The sequence below is a fragment of the Trichosurus vulpecula genome, chromosome 5 (genome assembly GCF_011100635.1).
Source record: "Trichosurus vulpecula isolate mTriVul1 chromosome 5, mTriVul1.pri, whole genome shotgun sequence".
In the NCBI taxonomy this organism is placed as follows: domain Eukaryota; kingdom Metazoa; phylum Chordata; class Mammalia; order Diprotodontia; family Phalangeridae; genus Trichosurus; species Trichosurus vulpecula.
In genome coordinates, this window is record NC_050577.1 from 213,789,471 (window position 1) to 213,816,929 (window position 27,459).

General features: G+C 41.0%; 1 protein-coding gene across 2 annotated transcripts in view; it reads right to left on the minus strand.

Moving 5' to 3' along the window:
* The window catches only part of SLC17A8 (solute carrier family 17 member 8), a 51,406-nt gene extending 23,947 nt beyond the window's left edge, over positions 1-27,459 (minus strand). The window contains exons 1-5 of one of the 2 annotated variants that reach the window (XM_036761491.1): positions 27,359-27,459; positions 13,747-13,999; positions 6,085-6,203; positions 4,159-4,273; positions 911-998 (exon numbers count right to left, since the gene is read on the minus strand). In XM_036761491.1, coding sequence (XP_036617386.1) covers positions 911-998; positions 4,159-4,273; positions 6,085-6,203; positions 13,747-13,999; positions 27,359-27,459 — 676 coding nt within the window. Of the gene's footprint in view, positions 1-910; positions 999-4,158; positions 4,274-6,084; positions 6,204-13,742; positions 14,000-27,358 lie in introns of both variants that reach the window. The other variant, XM_036761492.1, reaches the window with a different exon arrangement.

Below are 27,459 nucleotides of genomic sequence, written 5' to 3' on the forward strand. Positions count from 1 at the left end.
TTACTCTCTCAGCAGCTAGGTGGTAGAGTAGATAGAGTGCTGGCCTTGGACTTGAGTTCAAATCCAACCTCAGGCACAGTATTTGTGTGACCCTGGGCAAGTCACTTAACCCTGTTTGCCTCAGTTTCCTCATCTGTAAAATGACTTACAGAAGGAAACGGCAAATCGCTCCGGTATCTTTGCCAAGAGAACCCCACATGGCTCCACCAAGAGTTTGACGCGACCGAAACAACTGAACAGCAACAACAGATACTCTCTTAGGGTCTTGGTTTCCCCCTCTGTAAAATGGGGGGGTTGAACTCGCTTAGCTCTAAGGTCCTTTCTTCGCTCTACAAGAGCCTAGAATCCTCCAGGGAAGCAAAGGGAGACCTGCATAAACCGACACAAGGTGAAATAAGTAGAATGAAGAAAACAATATACCCAATGGTTGTGACAACATAGAAAGAACTGAAAAATGAAAGCAAACATTGTTTACTTATAATGACCAAGCATCTTAGAAAATATTCCTCTTCTCTTTTTCTAGAGGTGGGGGACTGGGGTATGAAATATTACATATATTGTCACGCAATGGGTTGATTGGTTTCCCTAACCTATCTTTTTTCCTCTATTTTTTTTTATTCTTTTCTAGAAAGTATGGCTCACTAGCCAAAGAAGTGGACAGAATATAATTGGAAATGAAGGCAATTAGGGGCAGCTAGGTGGTGCAGTGAGTAGAGCATGGGCCCTGGAGTCAAGAGGACCTGAGTTCAAATGTGACCTCAGACACTTGACACACTTACTAGCTGTGTGACCTTGGGTGAGTCACTTAACCCCAGTTGCCCTGCCTCCCCCCCTCAAAAAAAAGGAAATGGAAAAACAAAATTATACCAATAGATAATTTTTTAAGATATCATCATTCTAAAGCACTTACCACAGAAAGAGGTAGTTGCCAGTCTGCTTCTCTCCAGTGGGGGTGCCCACTTACTCCACATCCCATGGCATGCTGGGTAGGTAACACCCTGGCAAATGCATCAAAAATGCATTATTTGATCTGGTTCCATTTCATTTATTTCCTAACCTGGCTCCCCCTTATCTGACACAAGTCGCTATTTTTAGATGCAGACTATATCATAATTAAATTCCATTTAATTATTATCAGAAACTTTAGTTTGAGTAATACTCAACCCAATACTGGGGTTTTTTTTAAGATCCATCAAATCCCAGAATATTAGAACAGAAAGTCATAAGACCATAGATTTAGAAACAGGAAGGACTTTGGAGGTCATTTAGTCCACCTTACAGATATAGAAACTGAGCCCCAGGGAAGTTAATTGTCAGTCCATCCACCATCCACATTTTGTAGATGAAGAAGCTGAAATCCAAAGTAGGAGAAAGAATAATTTACTCCAAATTGTTGAGTAAGTTTAGAACCCAAGTTCTGTGACTTCCAGTCCATTCCCATTTGTGTTCTCTCTCTCTCTCTGTTTCTCTCTGTCTCTCTCTGTCTCTCTCTGTCTCTCTGTTTCTCTCTGTCTGTCTCTGTCTCTGTCTCTGTCTGTCTCTCTCTCTCTCTCTCTCTTTCTCTCTCTCTCTCTCTCTCTCTCTCTCTGTTTCTCTCTCCCCCCCCCCCTCTGTCTGTCTAACTCTGTCTCTCTGTCTTTGTCTCTCTCTGTCTCTCAGAATTTGGGGTTAAATGACTTGCCCAGGGTCATTCTCTATTTGCTATACTATGTAACCTCCCTCCTCAAGCACAGCTTGCCCTTTGAAATTCCCAAATTTACCCCCAAAATCAAGTGTTTTGAGCATTCTGTGAATGGTAGAATGGAATGTCCATACAGCATCATCAGGAGAGAGCTAGTCTTCACTTCAGGAAGTTCTTCCACCCACACATGGTGACTACGTGATCCTGGATGAGTCTCTTAGGCTCTTAGTGCCCCAGACAAATCTCCCAAGACAATAAATTTGCAGAGCAAGTGCTAATGAGCATTGATGGAGAGACCTTCCTCACCAGGAGTTCCTTCTCTCAATGAAATCACAAAATCTATTCCTGCAACTCACCAAAAGAGTCGAAACCACACAGGACCAGGAACCAAAAGACCTAGGTAGAGGTTCTCAATCTGCTACCAATTAGAAGAGTGACCAATTCACTTAATTTCTCTTAGCTCTATTGGTCAGATGAGAAGGTTGGGCTGAATGATATAAATGACCAACTGAGTTCTTCCAGCTGTCGCATTCAGTGCTTTGCAGAAGAATTCATTCTATGGTATATTGCACTAGCAGACCACATGGAGGACTGTGTTCAGGTCTGAGCCACCACCCCCCCCCCATTTTAGGAAGGACATGAATAAGCAAGGGCCACTAGGGTGGGGAGGGGACTCCAAATTGTACTTTACAAGGATCCCTCAAAGGATTGGGGGATACTTGGCCTAGAGAAGAGGAGATTTAAGGGAGGACATGATAGCTATCCTCAAGTATTTGAAGAGTTATCACATACTAGATGTATTCTAGAATAGGTGGGAGGACCTGAGTTCAAATCTAGCCTCAGATACCTACTAGCTCTATGACCCTGGGCAAGTCACTTAACCGTGTTTGCCTCATTTTCCTCATCTGTAAAATGAGCTGGAGAAGGAAATGGCAAAACCACTCTAGTATCTGCCAAGAAAACCCCAACGGAGTCATGGAGAGTCAGACACTACTGAAAAGACAGAACAACAGAAAGGTCACATGGCCACACATGTGAGAGGCAAGATTTGAACTCAGGCCTTACTAATGCCAAGTTCAGCACTCTATACATGATGCCACCTGGCTCTGGGGTTATGGGAAGGCAGGTCTGCCTCAATACAAGGAAGAAATTAGAGAAAGCAGCTTTACAAAATGGATAATGAGCCAGCCTGAGTCAGTAAGAATGGGTTCAAGGCCTATTTCTGACTCATTCTGGCTGTGTGACCCTGGGCAAATCATTTAACTTCTAAGACCATAACTTCCTACCTCTGATGCTTATCATCTGGGTAACCTAAATGCAATTTATATAACCTCTGTGGGCCTAAGTTTCCTTATTTGTAAAAAGAGTATGTTGAAATAGGTGGGCTCTGATATGCCATCCAGCCTTGTATCTACGGTCCTAAGTTGTAAAAAATTACTGATATGTATTAGCAGAGGGTATTTCTTCATTGGTGGAAGTGATTTCCTCACTGGGAACTCCCCCCTCCAATGAAATCACAGGTCCTGACCAAAAAAGGGAAGGATTTACTAACAATTAAAGCAATTCAGGATTCAAATGGGCAGTCTCCAGCTACGGGGAAGCACAGAGAAGAAAGATGCGCTCTATTTGTTAGAGAAGGGATTACAACATAAGGGGAGGGCAGAGAAGACAGCAAGAAAAGACTGGATGGCCCCTCGGTCCCTTCTAGTTCTAAGTACTTTGTGACACTATCTATGGCCCAAGAGAAAGAATGTTGGATTTGAGTCAGGGGCATTGTCGTTCAGTTGTTTTTCAGCCTTTGGGACCCCTTTAGGATTTTCTGTGCAGAGATACGGGAGCGGTTTGCCATTTCCTTCTCCAGCACATTTTACAGATGAGGAAACTGAGGCAGACAGGGTTAAATGACTTGCCCAGGTTCACATAGCTACTAAGTGTCTGAGGCCAGATTTGAACTCAGGGAGTCTTCCTGACTCCAGCCCAGGGCTCTGCACTAAGGCGCCACCTAGCTGCCTCTTGGAGTTAGACGACCTGAGTTCAAATATTGTCCTACCTGAGAGTGGCCATAGCCAAGTCATTCTTGAGGTCTCAGTTTCCTCACTTGTAAAAATGAGTAGGTTGGGCTAGATGGCCTTTGAGGTCCCTTGCTGCTCTAAATTTGTGATACTGTGTGAAATGGTCACTATGTTTTATCTTGGAATGACACAGGAACATTTTGGAGATAATATTCACTTTTCTAATAATAAGAGGAAGTTGAAAAAAGCAGGAAAATAATCAATCGACAAGCATTTATTAAATGCCTACTATGTGCCAGGCATGCACTAGGTATTGGAGATACAAAAACGAAAGTAAAACAAAAAGCAAACCAGAACAGTGGGCATGGAGTTTGCATCTTAAAATTGAACCAACAAAGATGGCATTTTTAGAGAGCCCCGTTATCCAAAGCAAAATATAAATGTATTAGAAAATTGGTCTCCCACCTCCACCAGACCCTGTAGAATCCTGACCAGCATGACACAACCATAATGCACTCGGGCTGCAGAAGGGATGAACATATTCAAGGTGGACGTTAAGAAAACAGCAGCTCCAAATACCCTACAAAGAGAAAGGAAAAAGAGACACTTGTGGTTCATGGACGTGGTTATTAAAAACAAAAAGTCAACCCTAGAAGAAATAACAAACATCTGTATGATATAAGAAATTAACCCAATGAAATAAGGATTCTAATGTTTTGGGGAGGGGGAGGGGAGGTGCAGCCTAGAACCATGATTTGCTCAATGCAGGGGACTTCTGGTATGTAAACTCCATTCACCAATGCAGATTAGCAACTCATCTATAAATGTCTGTTGTTTAGTCATTTTTCAGTCGTGTCTAATCCTTTGTGAACCCATTTGAGGTTTTCTTGGCAAATATGCTAGAGTGGTTTGCCATGTCCTTCTGTAGCTCATTTTACATATTAGGAAACTGAGGCAAATAGGGCTAAGTGACTTGCCCAGGGTCACACAGCTAGCATGTATCAGATGAAGGAAAGCTGCTAGTATCTTGTATTTATTTTGAACATATTCTGTAAAAATATATTGCCTACATATTCAGTTGCCAAATGTCATTTCTTTCCCTCCAACATCTGTCCCCTCCATTCACACATTTTGATTCAGATCCTCATCACCTCTTGCCTGGACCATTGCAATGGCCTCCTAACTGACCTCCCTGCCTCCAGTCTAATCCCTCTTCGATTACCTCCAGGATCAAATATAAATGCCTCCATTTGACATTTAAAACTCTTTCTACTTTCCAGTCTTCTTCCAGTCTTCTTACACATTGCTCCTCTTTACATACTCTACTGAACTTCTTGTTCCTCACACAGGCTGCTCTATTTCCCACCTCTATGACTTTGTCCTGGCTGCCCCTCATTCCTGGTGTCCCTTCCCTCCATGCCTCCACCTCTTGGAATTTCTAGCTTCCTTCAAAAAAATCAGTTTCTACAGGAGGTCTTCACCCATTCCTCTCAGTAACAAGAGTTGTGTCTTAAGTATGGTTATTTAAACTAAAAGTGACAGAACATGCTCAGATTTATCCTTCCTGGTGAATTATAGAGAGTATGTACAGATAGACAGTTCTCTGCCTGATTCCAGTTCTCTGTGTGGAAAGCTGAGGACAGCCATTCATGACTCAAGAGTTTACAAACGCAAAATCACAAAAAGTTCCCTAATTGAATTCTGAGTCAGAACTCAGTGTGAGTTACAAAAGCAATCTAGACAGTCCCTGACTGTCCCTAGAAGTCTACGTTCTAATGAATGGGATCTGGAAAGGGAAGGAGGGGGCATGGGTTGGAAGTGGTGGCCAGGAGATGATGGCAAGGCAAGATACAATGAAAACTCCTCTCTCAGAGCCCAGAACAATTCCAGGGGCTGAGTCCTAGGTTCCAGTGGGACAGGGATGAAGAGGATGAGAACAATGGTGAGAATCCAGAGAATATGACTTAGAAATGGTGATGGAGGCAGAACAGAGGGAGACAAGCCAAGAGAGAGGAAGTAACTTGGGATAAGTCATCAGATTCCTAAATCTGGAGCTGAAAAGGACTTTAGGGCACAAGGCCCTCATTTTACAGATGAGGAAAGGGAGGCCTCAGGAAGTGACTTTGCCAGAGTCACACAGCAAATTATTGGCATAGTCAGAGCTAGCACCCAGATGTCTCCTCCCAGGTCAGTGCTCATTCTACTAAAATGCCAGTCAAAGGAACAAGACAGAACTATTTTAGTGAGGAATACACTGCAACTGAATATCTAAGGAGTTTGTCCTCCACGTAGCCCCAGTCTTACTATTCAGGAAAACAGAATTGGACAGATTTTGTGGACACACAAAGCTAAATTTAAAACTGACAAGTGTGTTATTCCAGGGATTCTTACCTGTTCGCAGCAAATTTATTTGAGATGAAGCCTCCAGGAATCTGGGTCATAATATAGCCCCAGAAGAAAGATCCATGGATGAGTCCGACTGTCTCTGGGTCCCAGTTAAATTGTGCTCTCTGCAAATGAGAAAATAAGTCATCTGGGATTTGAGTGTCATCAAAAAACCTGATAATTATTTTCACTGACTGGCCTATTCAGGGAATTTTTGCCTGGGGACCATGAGCTTTTGAAAAAGTGTTTTGATAATAATATTTTAACATATATTTCAACCTGGGTATTTTATTTTATGCACTAAAATATGATTCTGAAGAGGGTCTAGAAGCTTCACTAGATGATGCTAGTCCTGGAGTCAGGAAGATTCACCTTCCTGAGTTCAAATCTGGTCTCAGACACTTATTGGCTGTGTGACCCTGGGCCAATCACTTAACCCTGCTTGCCTCAATTTCCTCATCTGTAAAATGAGCTGGAAAAGGAAATTGCAAACTGCTTCAGTATCTTTGCCGAGGAAACCCCAAATGGGGGTCACAGAGAGTTGGATGCAAATGAAAAAATAGCCAAAGATTACAAAAAGGGTCCATAATATCAAAAGGTTAACACCTCCTGGTCCACTGGAGTGGCTCTATGAGATGAGTAGTTCAGTCAAAAAACTTAAGCCATAGATCTGTGAATCTACAGCTTGAAGGGACCTCAGAGACCACCTAGTCCAATATCCTCATTTTAAGTAAACTGAGGGCTCAGATAAGTTAAACTAAATTCAAAGCTGAGACTCTGGGCCTCAATCTCCTCCTTATTCAAATGATAAAATAGATCCTACTGACTTTTACCAGGTTGTTGTAGGCCTGGAATGGGAAGGCAACAGGGTCCAGTAGAAATTGTTTTGGATCTGATATCAGGGGACCTGGCTTCAAGTCCCGTGCCTTCTAATGACTACCCGTATAGCCTTGGGCAAGTCTGGCCTCAGTTTCCTCCCCTATAAAATGAGGAGGTTGGACCTCAAGGCCCCTAAGGTCCCACCCATTAAACACATAGGATCTCATATGTTTTGCAAAATCTAAAGTGTGCCTTTGCCCAAGCTGACACAGATGGCATGCTTGTCCTTCTCCCCTGTTGCCACAAATTCCCTTCAAGGCCCAGCTCAAATAGACTTCCCCTCAGGGCCATGCTAGGATCTGCTGCCCTCCCACAAAACAAATTGCTTTGTTTTTACTATGTATGTGCGCGCGCACACACACACACACACAATTATTTGTTTTTTGCCTTTCTGACACAAGCACCTGGTCCAAGTAATGTTGTTGCTGTTCAGTCATGTCTGACTCTTCATGACCCCATTTGGCATTTTCTTGGCAGAGATACTGAAGTGGTTTGCCATTTTCTTTTCTGGCTCATTTTACAGATAAGGAAACTGAGGCAAATGGGGTGAAATGACTCACCCAGAGCCACACAGCTAGTAAGTGTCTGAGTCCAGATTTGAGCTCATGAAGATGTTTCTGATTCCAAAGCCCAGCGCTCTGTGCCCCACGGCACCCCCTACCTGCCCTGGTCCAGATAATAGGATCATGCATACATTTGAGACTGAAAGGACCTCAGAGGTGATCTAGTCTATCCCCTTCATGTCACATATGAGGAAACCAAGGCCCGGGAGGCAAGTGACCTAGATACACTAATGGTCAGTAATTACCTGTTGAATTGAATCGAAAGTTCTATAAAAATTCCAAGTATTTTAAATTAGCTTTGATCATCAGCATGCAGCTCAAGCCTTCTTCCTAGGCTGTGATTATTATAAACTTTCAGCATATTTTATTTTACATACTTCCACGTCGGATTTAAACAGACCTTACAAAGAGCGAATGTTCAAGGATTTCAGCTGAACTGGGTTGAATTGACTAGTATTCTGGAGACCGGACAAGATTGTCTTCCCACTGCTGTGACCCCGGGATGCCATTTCTCCTCCTTTTGGAAAGGGGGATCAGAAAGCACTTCGGCACAAACCACTCAGGTTTCTCCTCACCGCCAAAGGATTTCTCAGCAGCTTCTCCAAGCCCTTTCTCTTCCATTTAGACATTTCACTCCTCATTATAAGGTTGAACACGTTCAGCTACAGCGATGAAGTCATATTTTTTTTCATTTGGTTATGAGCCAGACCTTTACTTCCCTATCCCCCTCCCCCACCCATGCTCATGCAATGTCAAACGTCCTTTCTTTTCTGCTGAGCTTAGCAAAATTATGTCTTCTTGCTCTGCATGGGATTTGTGGTCAGGAAGACCTGGGTTTAAATCCCAGGTATGACCAGGGGTGAGTGACTTTGACCTCCCTGAATCTCTGTTTCCTCCTCTATATAATGAAGCTAGTAATAGCACTTGTGAAGAGCTAGACTTGGAGTCAGAATGTCCTGTGTTCTAATCCCACTGAAGAGACTTACCGCTACAACCCTAAGCAAGTTACTCAACCTACATCAGACTCAGTTTCTTCACCTATAAAATAGGAATAGGAATAGGAATAGTACCTACCTCAGGGAGTTGCTGTGATGATCACATGACATAATGTATATAAAGTAATTTGCAAACCTTGAAATGCTACTTAAATGTTAGCTGTTGTTACTATTGACCCAGACATCATGGCATCATATAAGGGCTCTTGCCCCGGGGTCCCATGGTCCATTGATAGATTTCAGGGGATCCATGAACTTGAATGGAAATATATATATATATGTATATATATATATATATATATATACATATATATATATATATATATATCTTCACTAACCTCTAACTGAGACTTAAGAGTTCTTTGAATTATGAATGTAGGCAACAAGCCATCATTCCAAGACGGGGTCCTTTGGTGTTGCCAGACTGCCAAGAAGATGCCTGACACAAAAAAGGAGGCCTTGGCATGGTGGCTAGCATTCTAGCCTTTGAGAGACCTGGATCTGAGTCCTAAATCTAACACACACTGGCTATGTCATCCTAGGCAAATTATCTAACTTCTCAGGGCTGGAAGTCTCAGAGAGGGTGCCAACCTGCACTGGTAAAGAGAAATTCCTCACTTGGGAGTTTTCTATACCAAAGGAATCAAAGGTCAGCCTTTAGCCCTATTTTCATTCACAGGGTGGTTGGGAGAGTCAAATGAGATAAAACACAAAAATATTCCATAGGATCACAAATTTATAGCTGGAAAAGCCATCTAGTCTAACTCTCCTCTCCCCTTTCCATTTTACAGATGAAAACGTTGAGGCCCAGAGAAAGTAAAATGATTTGCCCAAGGTCACACATAAATATGCTCTCTCATCACCATCATTATCATTATTTTTATTATAATCATTTTCCTCTTTCTAAAAAATGATCAGTAACTGCAGAAATATCAGAATGAACAAAGGAAGGAGACCAGTGTAGATCCTAGTGGTGACTGGCCTCTGACAGCACCCAAAGGAAGAATTGGACCCCAGTTTTCCAAATATTACTGAGCCTGTGAGCTGGAGCCTGGTCGAGGCTGGCGGAGAATATTTTAGATTAGAATCAGCTTTTCAGGGGGTCCCAGGGCAGATGGGACCATGAAAACTGCAGAGTCCCCAAAAGCATTGTTCCGTGTGGGTTATTAAAATGTCTTTCCATAAAGCCCATGCTATTGACCCAGCCCTATCTTTCCTGGCAATAAACAAATGCAAAGCTACAAGTCATCTTTCTCTGGGCCTCAGCAGAGGGCTTTTAATTAGCTGGGCTTGCTAACAAAGGACTGAAATAAGACATGTGATACACATCTGAAGCCACACTGATATACACAAGCCTTCAAAAAATAATGCTTGAGAAACAATTCCTGAAAGGTGCCAGGGGGATTCTCAGAGCACACATCCCACATTGGAACAAAAAGGTATTAGTAAGGAGCCTTTGGGTGCCTGTATTCGCTCATTGCAGTCCATTCACCACCAAAAACCAGTGATCATCTTCAATAAAGCGAGTTTCCATCTTGAAATGCTAAGATCCTCTGGGCTTCTAAATTCCTCTAAGCTACCTTTGGCTTGAGGGCAGCAGTTTCTGGCTGAAGAAAGTATCCTGTCTCCTCCTTCCCCTCACTGGAGAGGTGGCCAACTGCTTAGGGGTGGAAACAAGCTTGTGTGTTGGTTAGATCTGCTGAACTGCCTTTTCTTCTTATTTCTCTATTTTTCGTTAAAAGTTAGGGGGAGCAGAGAAGATATCCATTTGGAAATGAAGGGGAATGTAGAAACAAAAGTCAATGAAGATGTTATTTAAAAAATCTGTTATATTTTGGATAGAGCCCTGGACTTATATGCCTACATATATATATAATATGTGTATATATTTAAATAAATAAAAAATATAAGGATATATTATATATGTATATATGTGTGTATTATATATACACACATGTAATATATACATATATATTTATATTATATCTACATATATGTAATACACACCTATATGTAACATATACATATGTATATTATATATACATGTATGTGTAATATATACACATATATATATGCAGGGTGTCCAAAAAGAGAGAGACAGACAGACAGAGGGAGAGAGGGAGGGAGAGAGTTTATTAAACACTTACTATGTGCCAGGCACTGGGAATATACATACAAACAACCAAGAAGTCTCTGCTCTCAAGAAACATACAATCTGGGGCAGCTAGGTGGTGCGGTGAATAGAGCACCATCCCTGGAGTCAGGAGAACCTGAGTTTAAATTCGACCTCAGACACTTACTAGCTATGTGACCTTGGGCAAGTCACTTAACCCCAATTGCGTAGCCTTCCCCGCCTCCAAAAAAAAACTTACAATCTAATAGAAGACAACCCACAAAAGGGCACTAGAAGGCCTAAAGATGGGAAACAGGTACAGATGAGACAAAGAGCCAAGAGTGTGCTCCTGGTCCCTGTTGGGTTGGAGCCAGTCAGAGAATGAAGCCATGGCCAGGAAACTGTAGGACAAGACATGGAGTTCAGACCAGCCCAAACCTGACACTCATTCGCTCTATGATCTTGGACAAGTCATGGGCAACAGGTGGCACAGTGGGTAGAGCACTTGAGCTGGAGTCAGGAAGAACTGAGCTCAAACGTGACCTCGGACATTTCCTAGCTGTGTGACCCTGGGCAGGACATTTGTCTTCTGTTTGCTTCGGCTTCCTCAAATGTAAAATGAAGATTATAAGGGTACCCACTTTCCAGGGTTGTTGTAAGGATTGAATAAGATATTTGTAAAAGGGCTTCGCACATAGTAGGTGCTATATGAATGTTCCCTCCCTTCCTTCTACCCACCGAACCTCTCTGTTGCCTTGGTTTTCTCATCTGTTAATATTTGCCCTGTCTACTTGACAGAGCTGTTATGGGAAAAGCTGCTTTGTAGGCTGTTGTGTACACGTTAGTTATTTATTTAAACATTTGGGCTCTGGGAAAAAGCGTCTTGAGCCATGAAACAAATGACCTGCCCCTCATTCCTTCTCCTTTAGCTTGCCCACATAGCTCCCTCTCTGTCTGCTGCCCTGCCCCCCTCCCCCCCGCCCAGTGACATGGGCCTTCTCATCAAAGAATTCATCTTGTAAAAGGAATTCATAGAGGGACGTGATGCATCCCAAAGATCATCAGATCATTCATTCGTTCAACTGGGAGAGAGCCCAGCACCTGGAAAAGCCCCCTGTGGGAGGTGACGACTGAGCTGTGAGTAGAAGGAATCTCAGGATTCCAAGAGGTAGCGGTGAGGAGGCAGGGCATTTTAGCCATGGGAAACAGCCTAGGCAAAGGTGTGGAGGCTAGAGATGAAATATCATGTATAAGAAGCAGCTCATTTTACATATAAAGAAACATGGATGGAGGTTAAATGCCTTTAGCAAGGTCAAACAGATAATATCAGTTACCATTTGAACACAGGTGTTCTGACTCCAAATTCAATGTTCTTTCCCCAATATGGCACTCAAACTCCCAGAGCCTACCAATTGCCTCGTGGTTGCCCTGGCTTCTTTCAAGTTTCAGCTAAAATCCCTTCAAAAGAAGCCCTTCAGGATCTCCCTAGATGCAAGCCACCCTCCTGATTATCTCTTATTTATCTGTTATGTCTTCTTTGTCCATAGCTGTTTGCCTGGTGTCTTCCTTATTAAACTATAAGTTCCTTGAGGACAGGGGTTGTCTTTTGCCTTTCTTCATATTCCCAATCCTTAGCACAATTCCTGGCACATAGTAGAACTTAATAAATGCTAATTGTGGATAGAGCACCAGGCTTGGAAGCAGGAAGACCATAGTTCAAATTTGACCTCAGACACTTACTAGCTATGAGACCCTGGGCAAGTAACTTAACCCTGTTTGCCTCAGTTTCCCCATCTGTAAAAATGAGCTGGAGAAGGAAACGGCAAACCACTCCAGTATCTTTTTACCAAGAAAACCCCATGTGGGGTCATAAAGAGTCAGACCGACTGAACAACTACAAATGATTCCCTGAACAATTGGAGAATAGGTAAGGATACATTGAGGAGTCTTAAATGGATATGTATTCAATTCAATTCAAAAATACTTCTTGAGTATCTCCAAGTTACCACACACTCTCATTGGCGTGGAGTAAGCGCCTTCAGGGAATGTTTTTGTTTAATATCCTTGGTGCTTTGCAGTATCTGATACAAAGTAATTAATAGCTTTGTTGACTGAATGAATGACTCTGGTTTATTTATTTTTTAAAGACAGTCGCAACTTAGATTTTGAGTCTAAGATTCAAAGACAAACTCGATTCTTTATAATCTTCCCTGAGGACCAGCTCAAAATTACTTTGTATTTACCTTGTGTGTATTTTGTATTTTCTTGCCTCTGTATGTATTGTTTCTTCCCTGATACAAAGTACAGCTTTTTTTTTTTACTTTGCTCTCCCAATACTTGGAACAATGCCTGGAAAGTTTTGTTTCTAAGGAAAGACAAACAGATGTAGAGATGGCCTCTGAGTCAGCATGGCGACTAAGTTGGATTGGAGTCAGGAAGATCTGGGTTCAGATCTTGCTGAGCCCCGAGTAAGACATTTAACTGCCTTCTGCCTCCATCCTCCTCATCTGTAAAAACAAATAGCCTCAGATATCCTTTCCAGACCTAAACTTGTGAGCTGTGGTCAAAATGATCTGCATTCCAGTCCTGCTAATGCATGAATTCCTGAATGAAAAACTCCTACCAATGGAAGTCCATTTATAACCTAGAGCAAGCAGTAAAAAGGTCAGCCGAGAATTATACTTCCCATAATGGTGTCAGGGCTGGGATTCAAACTCAGTTCTTCCTGGCTTTCAGGCCACTTCTCTATCTACTACGCCATACTGCTTTCATGACTGCTTAAGAAATACCTTTTGTTTAGTAAGTTATTTAAAAAGTATTCTTGCCTAAGTGGGATGGGGTAATCAATGGAGCCCTGGTGACTTTGCACAGCCCTCCCTCACTTAAATCCAATTCACTTGAAAGTCATGGCATCATCTTCCTGATATCATGGTCTTCTTCTAGAATGAAGGACAAACACCGACAATAGCAACCGTTCCATATGAACTAAACCAGACTCCATCTCATAATCTCTACCTTACCAAAGGCATCCATTTGGAAATTAGTGAATTGAGGCTAAGGACTTAACCCAAGAATTATCCTAAGGGGAATGAATTTACATCATAAAACATTCACCTACCTGGACTTCCGGCTTCCCATTTATGTACACAGTACTGTTATTGACCATCTCCACAATGGCAACACCAAGATTGCAGCGAATCCCAAAGGAAATGCAGAAACCCAAGCCACTCATGATGGCAATGATATAGCGTTTGGGTATCCCACAGCAATAGCAGTCACATCGAGGAGCACTCTGACTTGGAACCTGCACTGGCCGCCCCTCTTCATTCAGCTCAATGTTGTCTTCTTCCACATTGGTCCCATCGATTTTTCTGAGGGGGAAAATGAAAGAGGAGAAAAGAAAGGGTTAGGTCTAATTAAGGAAATTATGTTGAGCAAAAAAGAATAAAAGGATTCTAACTGTGGGAGCAGGGTCATCTAGCTAGCTACCACCTGCCATGACCTTGGGCAGCTAGGTGGAATCGTGGATAAAATTGAAATAGTCAAGAAGACCCAAGTTCAAATTCTGCCTCTGACCTTTGTTAGCTATGTGACTCTGCCCTCCCAAGTCAAAACGTCTCTCAGCCTGTTTCCTCATCTGTAAAATGGGGGTATAATTATCTCCATTTGCACCTATCTCATTGTGTTGCTATGAGTTTTAAATAAGATAATGCATGTAAAGTGCTTCATGAACTTTAAAGTGCAATATAATTACTACTTATAATCATTATTATCCTATTTTTCTTACATGTGTCCATTTACGTAAATCTTAATCTCTTCAGTTAGAACATAAGCTTTTGAGGGCAGGAACCATTGTTATTCTTTCACCAAGCTTTTTCTTCAAATCCTTTGTACTTTACACAGTACGCAGCTACGTGTCACAGTGAACAGAGTGCCAGGTCTGAAATCAGGAAGATTCATCCTCATGAGTTCAAATCTGGCCTCAGATACTTACTAGCTGTATGATCCTGGGCAAGTCACTTAACCCTGTTTGCCTCAGTTTCCTCATCTGTAAAATGAGCTGGAGAAGGAAATGGCAAACCACTCCAGTATCTTTGCCAAGAAAACCCCAAATGGGGTCATGAAGAATCAGGTTATGAACAGGCAGTTTTCAGAGGAAGAAATTAAAGCTATCTATAGGCATATGAAAAAATGCTATAAATCACTACTGATTAGAGAAATGCAAATCAAAACAACTCTTAGATACCACATCTCTCCTGTCAGATTGGCTAAAATAAGAAAACAGGAAAATGATAAATGCTGGAGAGGATGTGGGAAAATTGGAACATTGTTACATAGCTGGTGGAGTTGTGAGATGATCCAGCCATTTTGGAAAGTAATTTGGAACTACACCCAAAGGGCCATAAAAATGTTCATACCCTTTGACCCAGCAATACCACTTCTAGGGTTGTATCCCAAAGAAATCACACAAGCGGGAAAAAGACCCATACGTACAAAAATATTTATAGCGGCTCTTTTTGTGGTAGTCAAGAATTGGAAATCAAAAGGATGCCCATCGATTGGGGAATGGCTGAACAAGCTGTGGTATATGAAGGTAATGGAATACTATTGTGCCATAAGAAATGGGGATGATACGGACTTCGTAACAACCTGGAAAAACCTACATGACATAATGCTGAGTGAGAGGAGCAGAGCCAGGAGAACATTGTACACAACCACAGATATATGGATTCCGTGAGGACCAACCCTGACAGACTTCGCTCTTCTCAGCAACACAAGGTGCAAGGACAACTCCAAAGGATTCACGATGGAGAATGCTATCTACATCCAGAGAAAGAACTATGAAGTTTGAATGCAGATTGAGGCACACTTCATGCTCGTTTTTTTTTCTTCTCTTTTGTTTTTGTTTTTGGGTTGGTTTTTTTTTTTTGGTTCTGTTTCTTCTTTCTTATGATTCATTCCATTGGTCATAATTCTTCTCCACAACTTGACTAGTGTATAAATTAATTCAATGCGAAGTTATACGTGGTAGTTATATGAGATTCCATGCCGTCTTGGGGAGGGAGTGGGGAGGGAGGGGAGAAAATCTGGAACTCAAAAGTATGTAGAACCATGTGTTGTAAACTAAAAATAAAAATTAAAAAAATGAAATAAAATAAAATTGTAAAAAAAAAAATCAGACACGAGTGAAACAAGTGAACAACAGCAGCAACGTAACACAGTGCCTGGCACATAGTAAGCCTAAACAAATGTTGATTGATTGATCAATCAACTTAATAAGACCTTCTAGGATACATTCTACTTTTCCAATTACACTTTCAACAGTTTTTTTTAGTTCTTACCTCCTTCCTCTTAGTAGTTAAGTGGATGACTATAAGCATAAAATGGAACATATATTGTGAAACTTGTCTGATGTGTTGGTTTGTTTTGCTTAGCTTCATAATGAGGGAAGGCTGGGAAAGTCTTTTACATGAATCACCCAACTTAACTTGGATTCAATTTGTATATATGGGATGTCCCAAAAGTTTTAGTGCCATTTTGAGCTTTTCAGGAAGCTGTTACGTAAACTTTACCAGAGGAGACAGAGGATCTTCTGCCATTATAGAGGAACAAGGAATACTCTGGCTGTCTACCTGCTATCACTCATTGTCACCACCCAACTAGCTTATTTCCTCATCCTAGCATCCCTGACATCTTTTACTCCCATTCAGATCTTTAATAGCTTTAAACTGCCCTAAGACTTTTGGGATACCTTGTGTTTTATAGATTTTAATGGGTAGAAGTTTTCTCCTCCAATAGAACATAAGCTCCTTGAGGTCAGGGACTGTTTCAGGGACTGTCTTTGTCTCCTCCATATCTAGCCCAGTGCCTGGATCAAACACCTGATGCTCAAACATATCCGATCCATTGATGCATATGGCAGCTCGCCCATGCCCAATCATGCTGTGAGACACTTGTCTGTGTTTTCCTCTTACATTTGCTCCTGGGGGAATCTACCCAAAATACTAGAGGGCCCCAATTTCTTCTGACTCAGCTAATCAACCACCAAACAGTATTGAGTGCTAACTCTAGAACTGGCACTGTGTTAGATCCTATGCCTGCAGACACAAAAATGAAAGACCCCTTACTCTTAGGAAGTTTACATTCTAAGGAGACAGCAGGTGCATATGTAATATATACAAAGCAGATAAAATAATCAGGTGCATATGTAATATATACAAAGCAGATAAAATAATCTCATGGTAATTTGGGGGAGGAACCAAGATAGGGGTGGGAAATCAAATGACATTACAGGCATACGGGGGAACTCTCTGACTCTCCACCTGATATCATTTATTCTCACCACATGAACATGGACTTGTCTTCTCTTCCTGGCATATATTTCCCTAATGACCCCTTCTGGGCAATGAGATGGTACAGTAGACAGAACACTGGGCCGAGAGTGAGGAAGACCTGAGTTCAAATCCAACTTCGCTTGCTAGCTGCATGACTCTGGACAAGTCATTTAACTTCTGTCTACCACAGTTTTCTCTTCTGCAAAATGGGGATAGTAATAGCAGCTACTTCCCTGGGATGTCGTGAAGATAAAATGAGACAGTATTTGTAAAGCCCTTAGCACGATGCCAGGTACACAGTAAATGCTTGATAAATATGTGTTCCCTTCCCCAAAACAGTCCCTGCTCTCAAGGAATTTACATCCTAATAGAGGGAAACAACCCACACAGGAGAATAGTGGTCAGGGAAGAGGGGAATTTTGGTCCAGAAAGTTGCAGGGATGATCAGTGGGGCCATAAAGGAGTAACTTGACACACAATTTAAGAATTCAATTACAGGGCAAACTTTTCTCAAAATGCTGTCATTCATCCCCTTATACGTAAAGAGTTTGAATTAATTCATTGCACTTATTGCCTTCTTTTTATTCAAATTATCTGGTTGGAGAATTTTTCTTACAGAATGGTTTTTCCATAACACTTTCAGTAGATATAGTTCAGCTAATTATTTTATATCACATGACTCAATGTATGAGAAGCAGAGTGATTTAATGGAGAAATGGCAGGTCATGGGATGGGTGTCATTTCCTTTCTTTCATTGGTTCTAAGCACCATTGAGGGGCTTAGACTCACTTTTCCAGATAGAGAGAATTCTAATTTTTAATAAAAATCTCGTGGCTCAGTTGAGGAACTATATGCATTCCTGTTCATTCATTTACAATTTTTAAAGAGATTATAACTTAAGCTAGACATCATTTATCAAGAATAAAAGAAACTGTTTGCATCCTTCCCATTTGGCAACACACCCAATGGTACTTATAGAAATGTTCTCACCCAGACTTTGTTTCCTCCTCTCTAGTTAAGCAGATCATGAACAACCAAGTCCCCTGACTCAAAATCCAGTGTTCTTTCCATTGTATGGAAGCAAAACAGTCAGCAGGAGAGTTTGGCTAAAATACAAGTGACTAACCAACCAAACTTTCTAAAGCACAAACTTGGCAATTCCTGGTGCCCCAGCAATTTACAGCCTCCAAGCACATGGTAATTGGAACAAGAAAATGGGAACATTTGCTCCCATATAGCTGCCATTTGTTCATCCTAAAATAATCTAAATCTCCTCACAAACCCTAGTCATTTCAGGAACTGCTTTGATTCACACTGGTGTATATGTGCGCATGTATATCTATATTCCTATCTCTATATTTGTATGCATGTGTGTATATATATACAAGTATGTATATGCATGTATATGTATATGTACATATATGTAGGTGTGTCTATGTGTGTATGTATGCATGTGTGTGTATATATCCCCTTAGCACTCTAGTGATCAGCAAGCAGCCATAACAAGGGTGGGGCACTTGCCCAGATCATGCAAAGCTGATTAGGGTAGAAAGTATATCAAATATCCATTTATCATTTCTAAACAGGCCATGCCATTAGCATCACAGAACTCGAAGTCATCTAGTCCAATCCCCTTGCTTTACAGAAGGGGAAGCTGAGACCCAGGGAAACTAAGTGACATGCCAAGGTCACATAGGTACTAAGTGTCGGGGGTGGTGGGGCGGGGAGTTTGGATCCAGGTCTTTTAACTGCAGAACCAGTGCTCTTTCCACAGAGGCAATTTCAGATTCTCTCCTCTATTGCAAAAGTGGGTAGTTATGGTGCTGCTGGCAATAAATCACCTGGACACTAAATCACAGACACACACACACACACACACACACACACACACACACACACACACATACACATACACACACCCCAAGGGGTAGAATCACAGATCAACACCTCCACACCCAGCCAACAACAAATCTCAGTCATTGCGTTAGGCTCTTGGGCCAAAGATGCAAATCCACATCTATTAACATATATCAGTTCTCTTTCTTACTGATACCTTCTGGTTTTGCATCACCTTCATCTCTAATTACAAACTAGGACTTGCTTTACTGTTTTGTTGGTTCCCTAGATTTAAGAAAGTAATGAAGAAAATGTTAATAATAATGCAGATTAAATTTAAAAGTGAATCTGTATCCCTTCTCCCTCTCTTCCCCAGTGAGTCACCTCTCCTAACAAGAATTTAAAAAATAAAAGAGAGAGAAAAATGCAGTTTGTCAAAAACTAACAGGTACATCATATTATTTTCAAAGGATTGCAAAAAAGACTAAGACAAGCAACACCCATTTCAAAGATAACACTTGGGAGATCCTAAAGTGATTAGGTCCAACAAACACCTTAACCAAGTGAGTAAACCATTGGGAAGATGACTTCTGGGCTGTCAAAGGATGACCTCCATTAATTTTTCTATTACTGTATCTTGAGGCTTGAATACAGTATGGTCCTAAGGTGGAAGGGGGAAGAAGAGGCATTTCTTTCCAAAAAAATGAGAGAGAGAGAGACAGAGACAGAGACAGAGACAGAGAGACAGAGAGAGACAGAGACAGAGAGAGACAGACGGAGAGACGGAGAGAGAGAAGAAAGGAAAGGAGAGGAGAGGAGAGGAGAGGAGAGGAGAGGAGAGGAGAGGAGAGGAAAGGAAAGGAAAGGAAAGGAAAGGAAAGGAAAGGAAAGGAAAGGAAAGGAAAGGAAAGGAAAGGAAAGGAAAGGAAAGGAAAGGAAAGGAAAAGGAAAGGAAAAGGAAAGAAAGAGGAAAAGGAAAGAGGAAAGGAAAGAGGAAAAGGAAGAGGAAAGGAAAGAGGAAAGGAAAGAGGAAAGGAAAGAGGAAAGGAAAGAGGAAAGGAAAGAGGAAAGGAAAGAGGAAAGGAAAGAGGAAAGGAAAGAGGAAAGGAAAGAGGAAAGGAAAGAGGAAAGGAAAGAGGAAAGGAAAGAGGAAAGTAAAGAGGAAAGGAAAGGAAAGGAAAGGAAAGGAAAGGAAAGAGGAAAGGAAAGAGGAAAGGAAAGGAAAGGAAAGGAAAGAGGAAAGGAAAGGAAAGAGGAAAGGAAAGAGGAAAGGAAAGAGGAAAGGAAAGAGGAAAGGAAAGAGGAAAGGAAAGAGGAAAGGAAAGAGGAAAGGAAAGGAAAGGAAAGGAAAGGAAAGGAAAGGAAAGGAAAGGAAAGGAAAGGAAAGGAAAGGAAAGGAAAGGAAAGGAAAGGAAAGGAAAGGAAAGGAAAGGAAAGGAAAGGAAAGGAAAGGAAAGGGGAAAGGAAAGGAAAGGGGAAAGGAAAGAGGAAAGGAAAGGAAGAAAGATATGCCTAACTTTTCCCTACCTGGTCTTTTGCCCCTCTTTAAAACCAAGTAAGCCTGATCACTGGACAAAATCCACACATTTAGTTCCTAAACTACATAAGGGAGCAGTGTGACATAGCAAAAAGAGTTCTAGATCTAGAGGTGAGCTGGAGGCAGCTCCAACTGGCAGGGCTGGTTGTTAAATTATCAATGTGAGCATTTACATCTTGAAAATTGGCAAGTGCTACAAATTAGGACTTGCTTTACTGTTTTGTTGGTTCCCTAGATTTAAGAAAGTAATGAAGAAAATATTAATAATAATGCAGATTAAATTTAAAAGTGAATCTGTGAAAACATTCCTCCTTCTCACAAAGAGCTGGTTGTTAAACATTTATTATCACAGTCCTGCCTAGTCCTGTATTTGAATCCTCCCTCTTACACAATAGCCATGTGACCATTTTTTTAAGATATGTACTTGTCAATGAAAATTAAAACCAAATTTATATTTAAAATATTTTGTCTAATCATTCTCCATCCCCCAAAATGTATTCAGTTAAAAAAAAAACCATTTCTTGACCACTAAGTGCCTGCCACTGTGCTGGGTTCTGGAGATAGAAAGACGAACAATGAAAACCAGAAGTGTAAAAAGAAGCTTACATTCTACTGGAGGAAAATAACAATTACACAGATCATTAAACACAAAATATCAACCAAAAAATGATTTAAGGAACAGGAGGAAGAGCAGTGACAATTTGGGGGAGAGGCAGAGGGTTGTTGGGGCATAGCTAGGCTGGTGGTCTGACACTGTTTTCCATCAGGCAGGTCCCCCAAGCCTTCCCAGTGTGAAAGAAGCTGCCAGAGTTTCTGCTTTTCTATTGTAACTTTTGAAAACCCAGCATCACCCCCATACCATGGTGAGTCCTCAGAGAATGATTTAATTAGGAAAGAAAAGAAACTATAGCTGTAACCAGGACTTGGGCTCAGGGCTCAGAATTTTGAGGGTGCTAATAGCATTTGTAAGCCCTTCAATCACTCTGGGTTGAGCTCCTCTGTCACCTGGGCTTACCACCCCAAGGTATCCTGGGATTGATATTCCCCCATACCACCACCCAGCAATGGAGGTCCCCTTATGTGCTGCTTGCCTCCAAACACAAAGATATTTAGTTACCAGTCAGAAATGAACTTCTTTCCTAAGAAATGAAGTCATTCAGTTAGTCAAACAATTATTAAGTGCTATCAGGCACTGAGGATACAAAGAAAAGGCAAAAGATAGTTCCTGTCCTCAGGGAGCTTATAATCTCATGATTTTAATGACCTTCTCTCAACACTTCTTCCTTACTTTGTCTTTTGAATCACATTCTTCTCAGAGATGCCAGGATACTGCTGTTTCTCTAAATATAGGTGAGGAAGCTTTGTGGGCTGTGTTAGTGTGAAGGTTCTTTCTTCACAGACAAGTGTCTTATGGAACAGGGGAGCCCACTTCTTAAGGAACACTAATGAGCCATGTGCTTTAGCCCTTGGGTGCTGCCAAAAGTATTTACTCACAGTTCAAATGTTCATAATAATTGTGGAGGAACTTGAAAAACAAAATCTGGGCCCACAGTGAGAGCACTTCCATTTTGTTCTGGCAGGCATGTTTACTTACCTTTAACATGATATGGCTGACTGTCTACCCCCACCTTCGGCTTATCTTTTGCTCAGGCACAGCAGCGATGTGCTGAGGGAGATGATGTTATCAAATGGAAGGAATGCTGACTCCAGGGTCAGAGGATGTGGGGTCAAAACTCCCCTATGATAGTGTCTGTGTGACTTCTGGTAACTCCTTTTATTTTCTGAGGTCTCTGTCTTCCTTATCTGTTAAAATGGCAGAGCTGGAATAGTAGAAGCAAGCAGTGTATTTGGAGACAGAAGACAAATTCGAATTCTGATTCTCCCATTTCCAAGGTCCCTTCCAACTTTGAAAGCTGATGCATTTCTAGGACAGGAGACGCATTAGTTCACAAGGTCTCTCATTCTATGGTTGAAAAGTTCTGGATGTTTAAATGAATGGTCTTTCTTCCTATTGGGCTAAAATTCACCTCCTTGTAATTTACTTGTGAGGTAGCATGGTATTGTAGACAGAGTGCTGAACTCAAAGGCAGGAAGACCTGGACTGGAATCCTACTACAAGTATTTAAGAACAAGGAGAGCCACAATCTCTAGGACTGTCAATTTCCTCAACTGTAAAAGCAAGAGGGTGACCGTGGTCTCTGAGGTCCCTTCTAGCTCTAAAGCTAGAGCTCTGCATGATGCTGCCACCTCTCCCAACCTCAGTGATCACCTTTGTAAAATGATAATATTAGCTGCCTCCCAGCCTTAGTTTCCTCTTTATCTTAATGGTTTTAAATCTCAACCTCATAGGAGAGTATAACAATAATTCTAAGTTACTGATTGCTTAAATCTTGCCATCACGTACTTCTGAGAGCCCTTTAAGTATTATTGTTGTTTAGTCCTGTCTGACTCTTCATGACCCCATTTGGGGTTTTCATGGCAAAGATACTGGAGTGGTTTGCCATTTCCTTCTCCAGCTCATTTGACAGATGAGGAAACTGAGGCAAACAGGGTTAAGTGACTTGCTCAGGGTCACACAGCTAGCAGCCAAATTTGAACTCCAGTCTTCTAGACTCCAGGAGGTGCCATGTAGCTGCCTAACTGTATTAAATAGTGTGTGTGTGAATAGGAAATAAATACCCACCCCATACCTGATATATATTGTACATTGGATGACTTTCTGTTCCCCAATTTGGGGAGACCCCAGACATGAGACAAAAATCCAATCTTTAAGTATTTCCCCCAATCTTTAAGTATTAAGTAGGAATGCTAAGAGGTCAGGAAAGCAAGTCTAACCCATCTCTTATAGCAAGTGTTCTTGAGGTTTTTTGTATGTCATGGACCCCTTCTCAGAATAATGTTTTTAAATACATAAAATTCATAGGATTACAAAGGAAATAAATTATATTGAAATACAGTCATCAACTATTTTTTAAAAAATTTTAAAAACTACTTCATGGACCTAGGTTAAGAACCTGATTACTGAACCCAGTCAAGATGATAAATGTCAGTCCAAAGCAGAGGGGTCCTTACATGGAGAGGGAGAGATTACTGAGCCCAGTAGCAGCTCTAATTATTGGCTTTGCTGCCAAAGGAGAAAGTTTTAATAGCATATTAGAAATAGAAATAATCACAACCAGATACCAGTAGGCCCAATAATAATGCTGAAATTCATATAGTATTTTGAGGTTTGCAAAGCAATTAATACATTATCTCATTAGATTCCCACATCAACTTTATAAAGTAGATGCTACAGGTATTATTAGCCCCACTTTACAGATAAGAAAGCTTAGGACCAAGAGAATTTACTTTAGCAATTTTTAGAGATGTAGAGATGTAGGAAGCGCCTCTCCCTGACATGGGGACCAAGAACCTGTGACAAACGTAAGCTTGTTACCCAGCTACACTTGGGGAAAAGAGATGGCATGGATCCTGATATGGGGAAGGAGGCAACCGTGCGCAACAATTCCCCCTTGTGGAGAGAAAGTGCCAATGCATGGGATCTTCTCCCACTCCTAAAGAAATGCAGATTCTAAGGAGACTTCAACTTTGTGGCATCTAAGCTTCCATTATGTTTCCACCTAAAGAAGCAAGGGTGATGGGAATATTAGTGTTTGCTACTTATAGAGATGATTAGAAGAATCCCATGACCACCATTTATTAGGTTGAACTAACCTTCGCCAGAGGAAGCAACTTATGGTGGAAAGAGCACTTGATGTCAAGAGACTGGGACCTGAGTTCAAATCTAGACTGGAATACTTACTAGCTGAATGGACAAATTACTTCATCTCCTTGAGCCTGTTTCCTTACCTGTAAAATTGGGTTAATAATACCTATAGAATCTCCCTTACAGGCATGTTGTGAGGTTCATGGAGTTATAGATTTAGTGTTTGAAGAGACCCTAGAGGATATTGAGACCAATACTCTCTTCCTATAGATTAGGAAACTGAGGCACAGAGAGATTTAGTGACTTGGGGAGGGGAAGGGGTCATATAGCTAGTAAGTATCTAAAGGAGAATTTGAACTCAAGTCTTCCTGTCTCCAAGTCCAAGTACCACACTGCCTGTATATAAAAGATCTGGGAAAACTTCAAAGTGTGAGAAAAAAGTAAGGACATCTGGTGATTTGCTTTTTTTAAAAAAAAAATCTATAATGTTTTCAGTGAGGAGGAAATTCCTTCCACTGATATAGACTAGCTACTTATCTGTAATCTATGCCTTTAGATACCTGGGGGAGTCGAGAAATGAGAGATGAAGTGATTTGTTCATGGTCACAAAGCTAGTGTGTTTCAGAGGCAAGACTTGATTCTTCTTTGCATTATGCATCACTCCTCCTAAATGCCACTTAAAATTGTTGGTGCTCTTCCTTTTCCCAGTCTCTCTCATTCTTTTTGGTGGAATGCCACCTTTGACAGCAGACCGGTGACGCCTATGGATGGATGCCTTCTGAGAATTATATTTTTAAATACATCAAATAAAATGCAGAGGATTACAAAGGAAATCAATTCTATTGAAAAATAGTTATCAACGTATTTTTTAAAAAGTCCCTGGACCTCAGGCTAATAACACCTGCTCTAAATGTCAAGAAGAGGGAGAAGGAGCTGTGGTAAAGAACACAGGGGAAATTGCACGTTTGTTATTTCTCTAACAGTCCTGCAGCTGTCATGTAACACTGTGCCTATGATGCTGTTCAAGGCAGACTACAGAAGTGTGCCTGTGATCTCTTTCATGAAACAATCCATTCTAAAAAGGAGATTATATTCCCTGGGAGATCAGGAAATTGTTCAGAGACATGCTTTAAAGTCACCTGCTAGCCTAATAGCCTGTGGCCAGCTTGTAGATTCAAGAATACTGAGGTCTGTGTTTTTCAGACATCAAAAATTGTTGGGGGAGAGAGGGCAATATACCTATGAGAAACCAAACATAGCTAAATTTTTCAAAAACTCACCAATATTATCAGAATGACAAATTCATAACAGGTCTTAAAAACAACAATCATGATTTGCATGGCAATTTATTATTTATAAATGCTACAATGAGGAGTGTGCTGGGGATTAAGGCAGTGACTTAAAGTCTCCAAACTGGATTTTTTTTTAGCTTGTTCATTGAAGACTTCCTGTCTTGCTTCTACAGACAACTTAAACCATATTGTCTTAGTCTGTTGGTCTCATTTACGTGGATGGATCATCACAGAAGCATAGATTGAGAGTTTCAAGGAAACTGAGAGGTCATCTGGCCCAAGCCTCTCATTTAAAGAAGGGGATTCCCAGGCCCAGGGAGTCCAAGAGACTTGCCCAAGGTCACACAGCTAGTAAAGCAGCAGAACTGAAATACAGACTTCAGTCCAGGAGGAACTGGAAATTGTTGGAGGCAGCATTTGGGTAAAAAATATCAATCTGTTCACAATAACCTGTTGTAAGCATTTCCTAGGTGTGATGCTCTGGGCAGTGAACTAGCAGTCAGTCTACTAATGGTTTACTGTGGGTCTGGTAGAACTTTTCGATTAAGAAGAAAATTCAACCAGGTACTCAATCCAAGTTTCCTAGCTGAATGTTTGCTTTAAAAAAAATTAAAAGAATGATTTCATCATTGCAAATCTTTCTCATTCTATCTCACCACCCTTCAGGACACTAGGGCACCAAGAGGTGCTGTGATTATTTAAATGTAATGACATTATTAAATTAAGTATTAAATTAAATACCACTGCATTAGTCCGTAAGCTTAAGGACACATTTAATTCAATGCATTTTTGCATAGAGGCTCTCTTTATGGATCAACCTTTCAAATTTAAGCAAACACAAATACACCAAAATCTGTTTGAAATTGACAAGGTATACATTAGATATTCTCACTTCCAAGGAGAAGTGATCAGATCACCACAATAAGAATATACAGAGATCTTGAGAAAATAAGCTTACTTTTATTTACATGCTAATACAACCGATGAATCACTTTCACCTTGTATTCAAAGATAAAAAGCACCAATTCTTACTACAAAATGCACGTAGAAACTTGGTCTCTCTTTTAAAATTCCAGGAAGTTTCCCATCCTTTCAAATATTTGAAACTAATCATAGTCAGACAGTTTTTTTGAGAGGCATTTCTTTTAATAATCACACACTGGATTGTACTTTTATAAATGGTTTTCTTTCTTTTTGCACAAGCTCTCAGAATCCTCCATTTCCCGTGATATAAATCCCTCTAAATATGAATGATGGGCTTTTGCTTTAAGATGACCTGATCTTACTATGCTCAAACTACCAATACTTCATCCTTCTTACCTTAGAAGTCACACATGAAGATACCATCTATAATTTCTAAATTTAAAATACTTGCCTGTGTAATTTTGTAATGAAATATTTCATTAGAAACTGAATATTAAATCCCAACTCATCTTGCTTAGAAACTATGCAAAGTAGCATTATTTGTAAAAAAAAAAAAAAAAAAAAAGCCAGGAAGCCACCTAAATGTCCAGGTAGAAGGGATACGGCTAAATTAATCGTGGTCCATTCGTATCATAAAACACTGCAGTGGTCTTATGACATAAGTGTAGGAAACATAAAGAAAGCTGGAAAGACCTTCGGGAAATAGTGCAAAGTGATGTCATCCCCATTTACGGTAATAGAATTAAGACTATTCATCATTTAGAGGGTAATCAAATGGAGCACAGGAGGTGCATTTTAACTAGGAGCCCTGTCCACGTTCAGCATTGCCATCTTAGCAGGAAATGTCATTATCTCCCCACCCCCCATCTTCTCCAGCTCAGAGTTATAGAGCACCCCCTTCCATGTCACATTCATCTCTTCCATCCGCCTTCATTCCCACTAGAAGCGTGGAATACATCTCAGGGTGTCTTCTGGGCTCAACGATATAGTTTTGACATTTCTCTTAAAATTGCTTATAAACACGTTAGGGTGCCTGATCTGTCTAGCCCACACAAGGTAGAATTAAGCCCTGAACTTGAACTTGTCAATCAAAACTTTACCTTTGGAAAATGCCCAGCGAGTCGCCAACCGCGTTCTTCACACCCTCCTTTCCCGGCTTCAGGAATTTTTCTTTGAAGGTAGTGAACCCCTTAAACGGCAT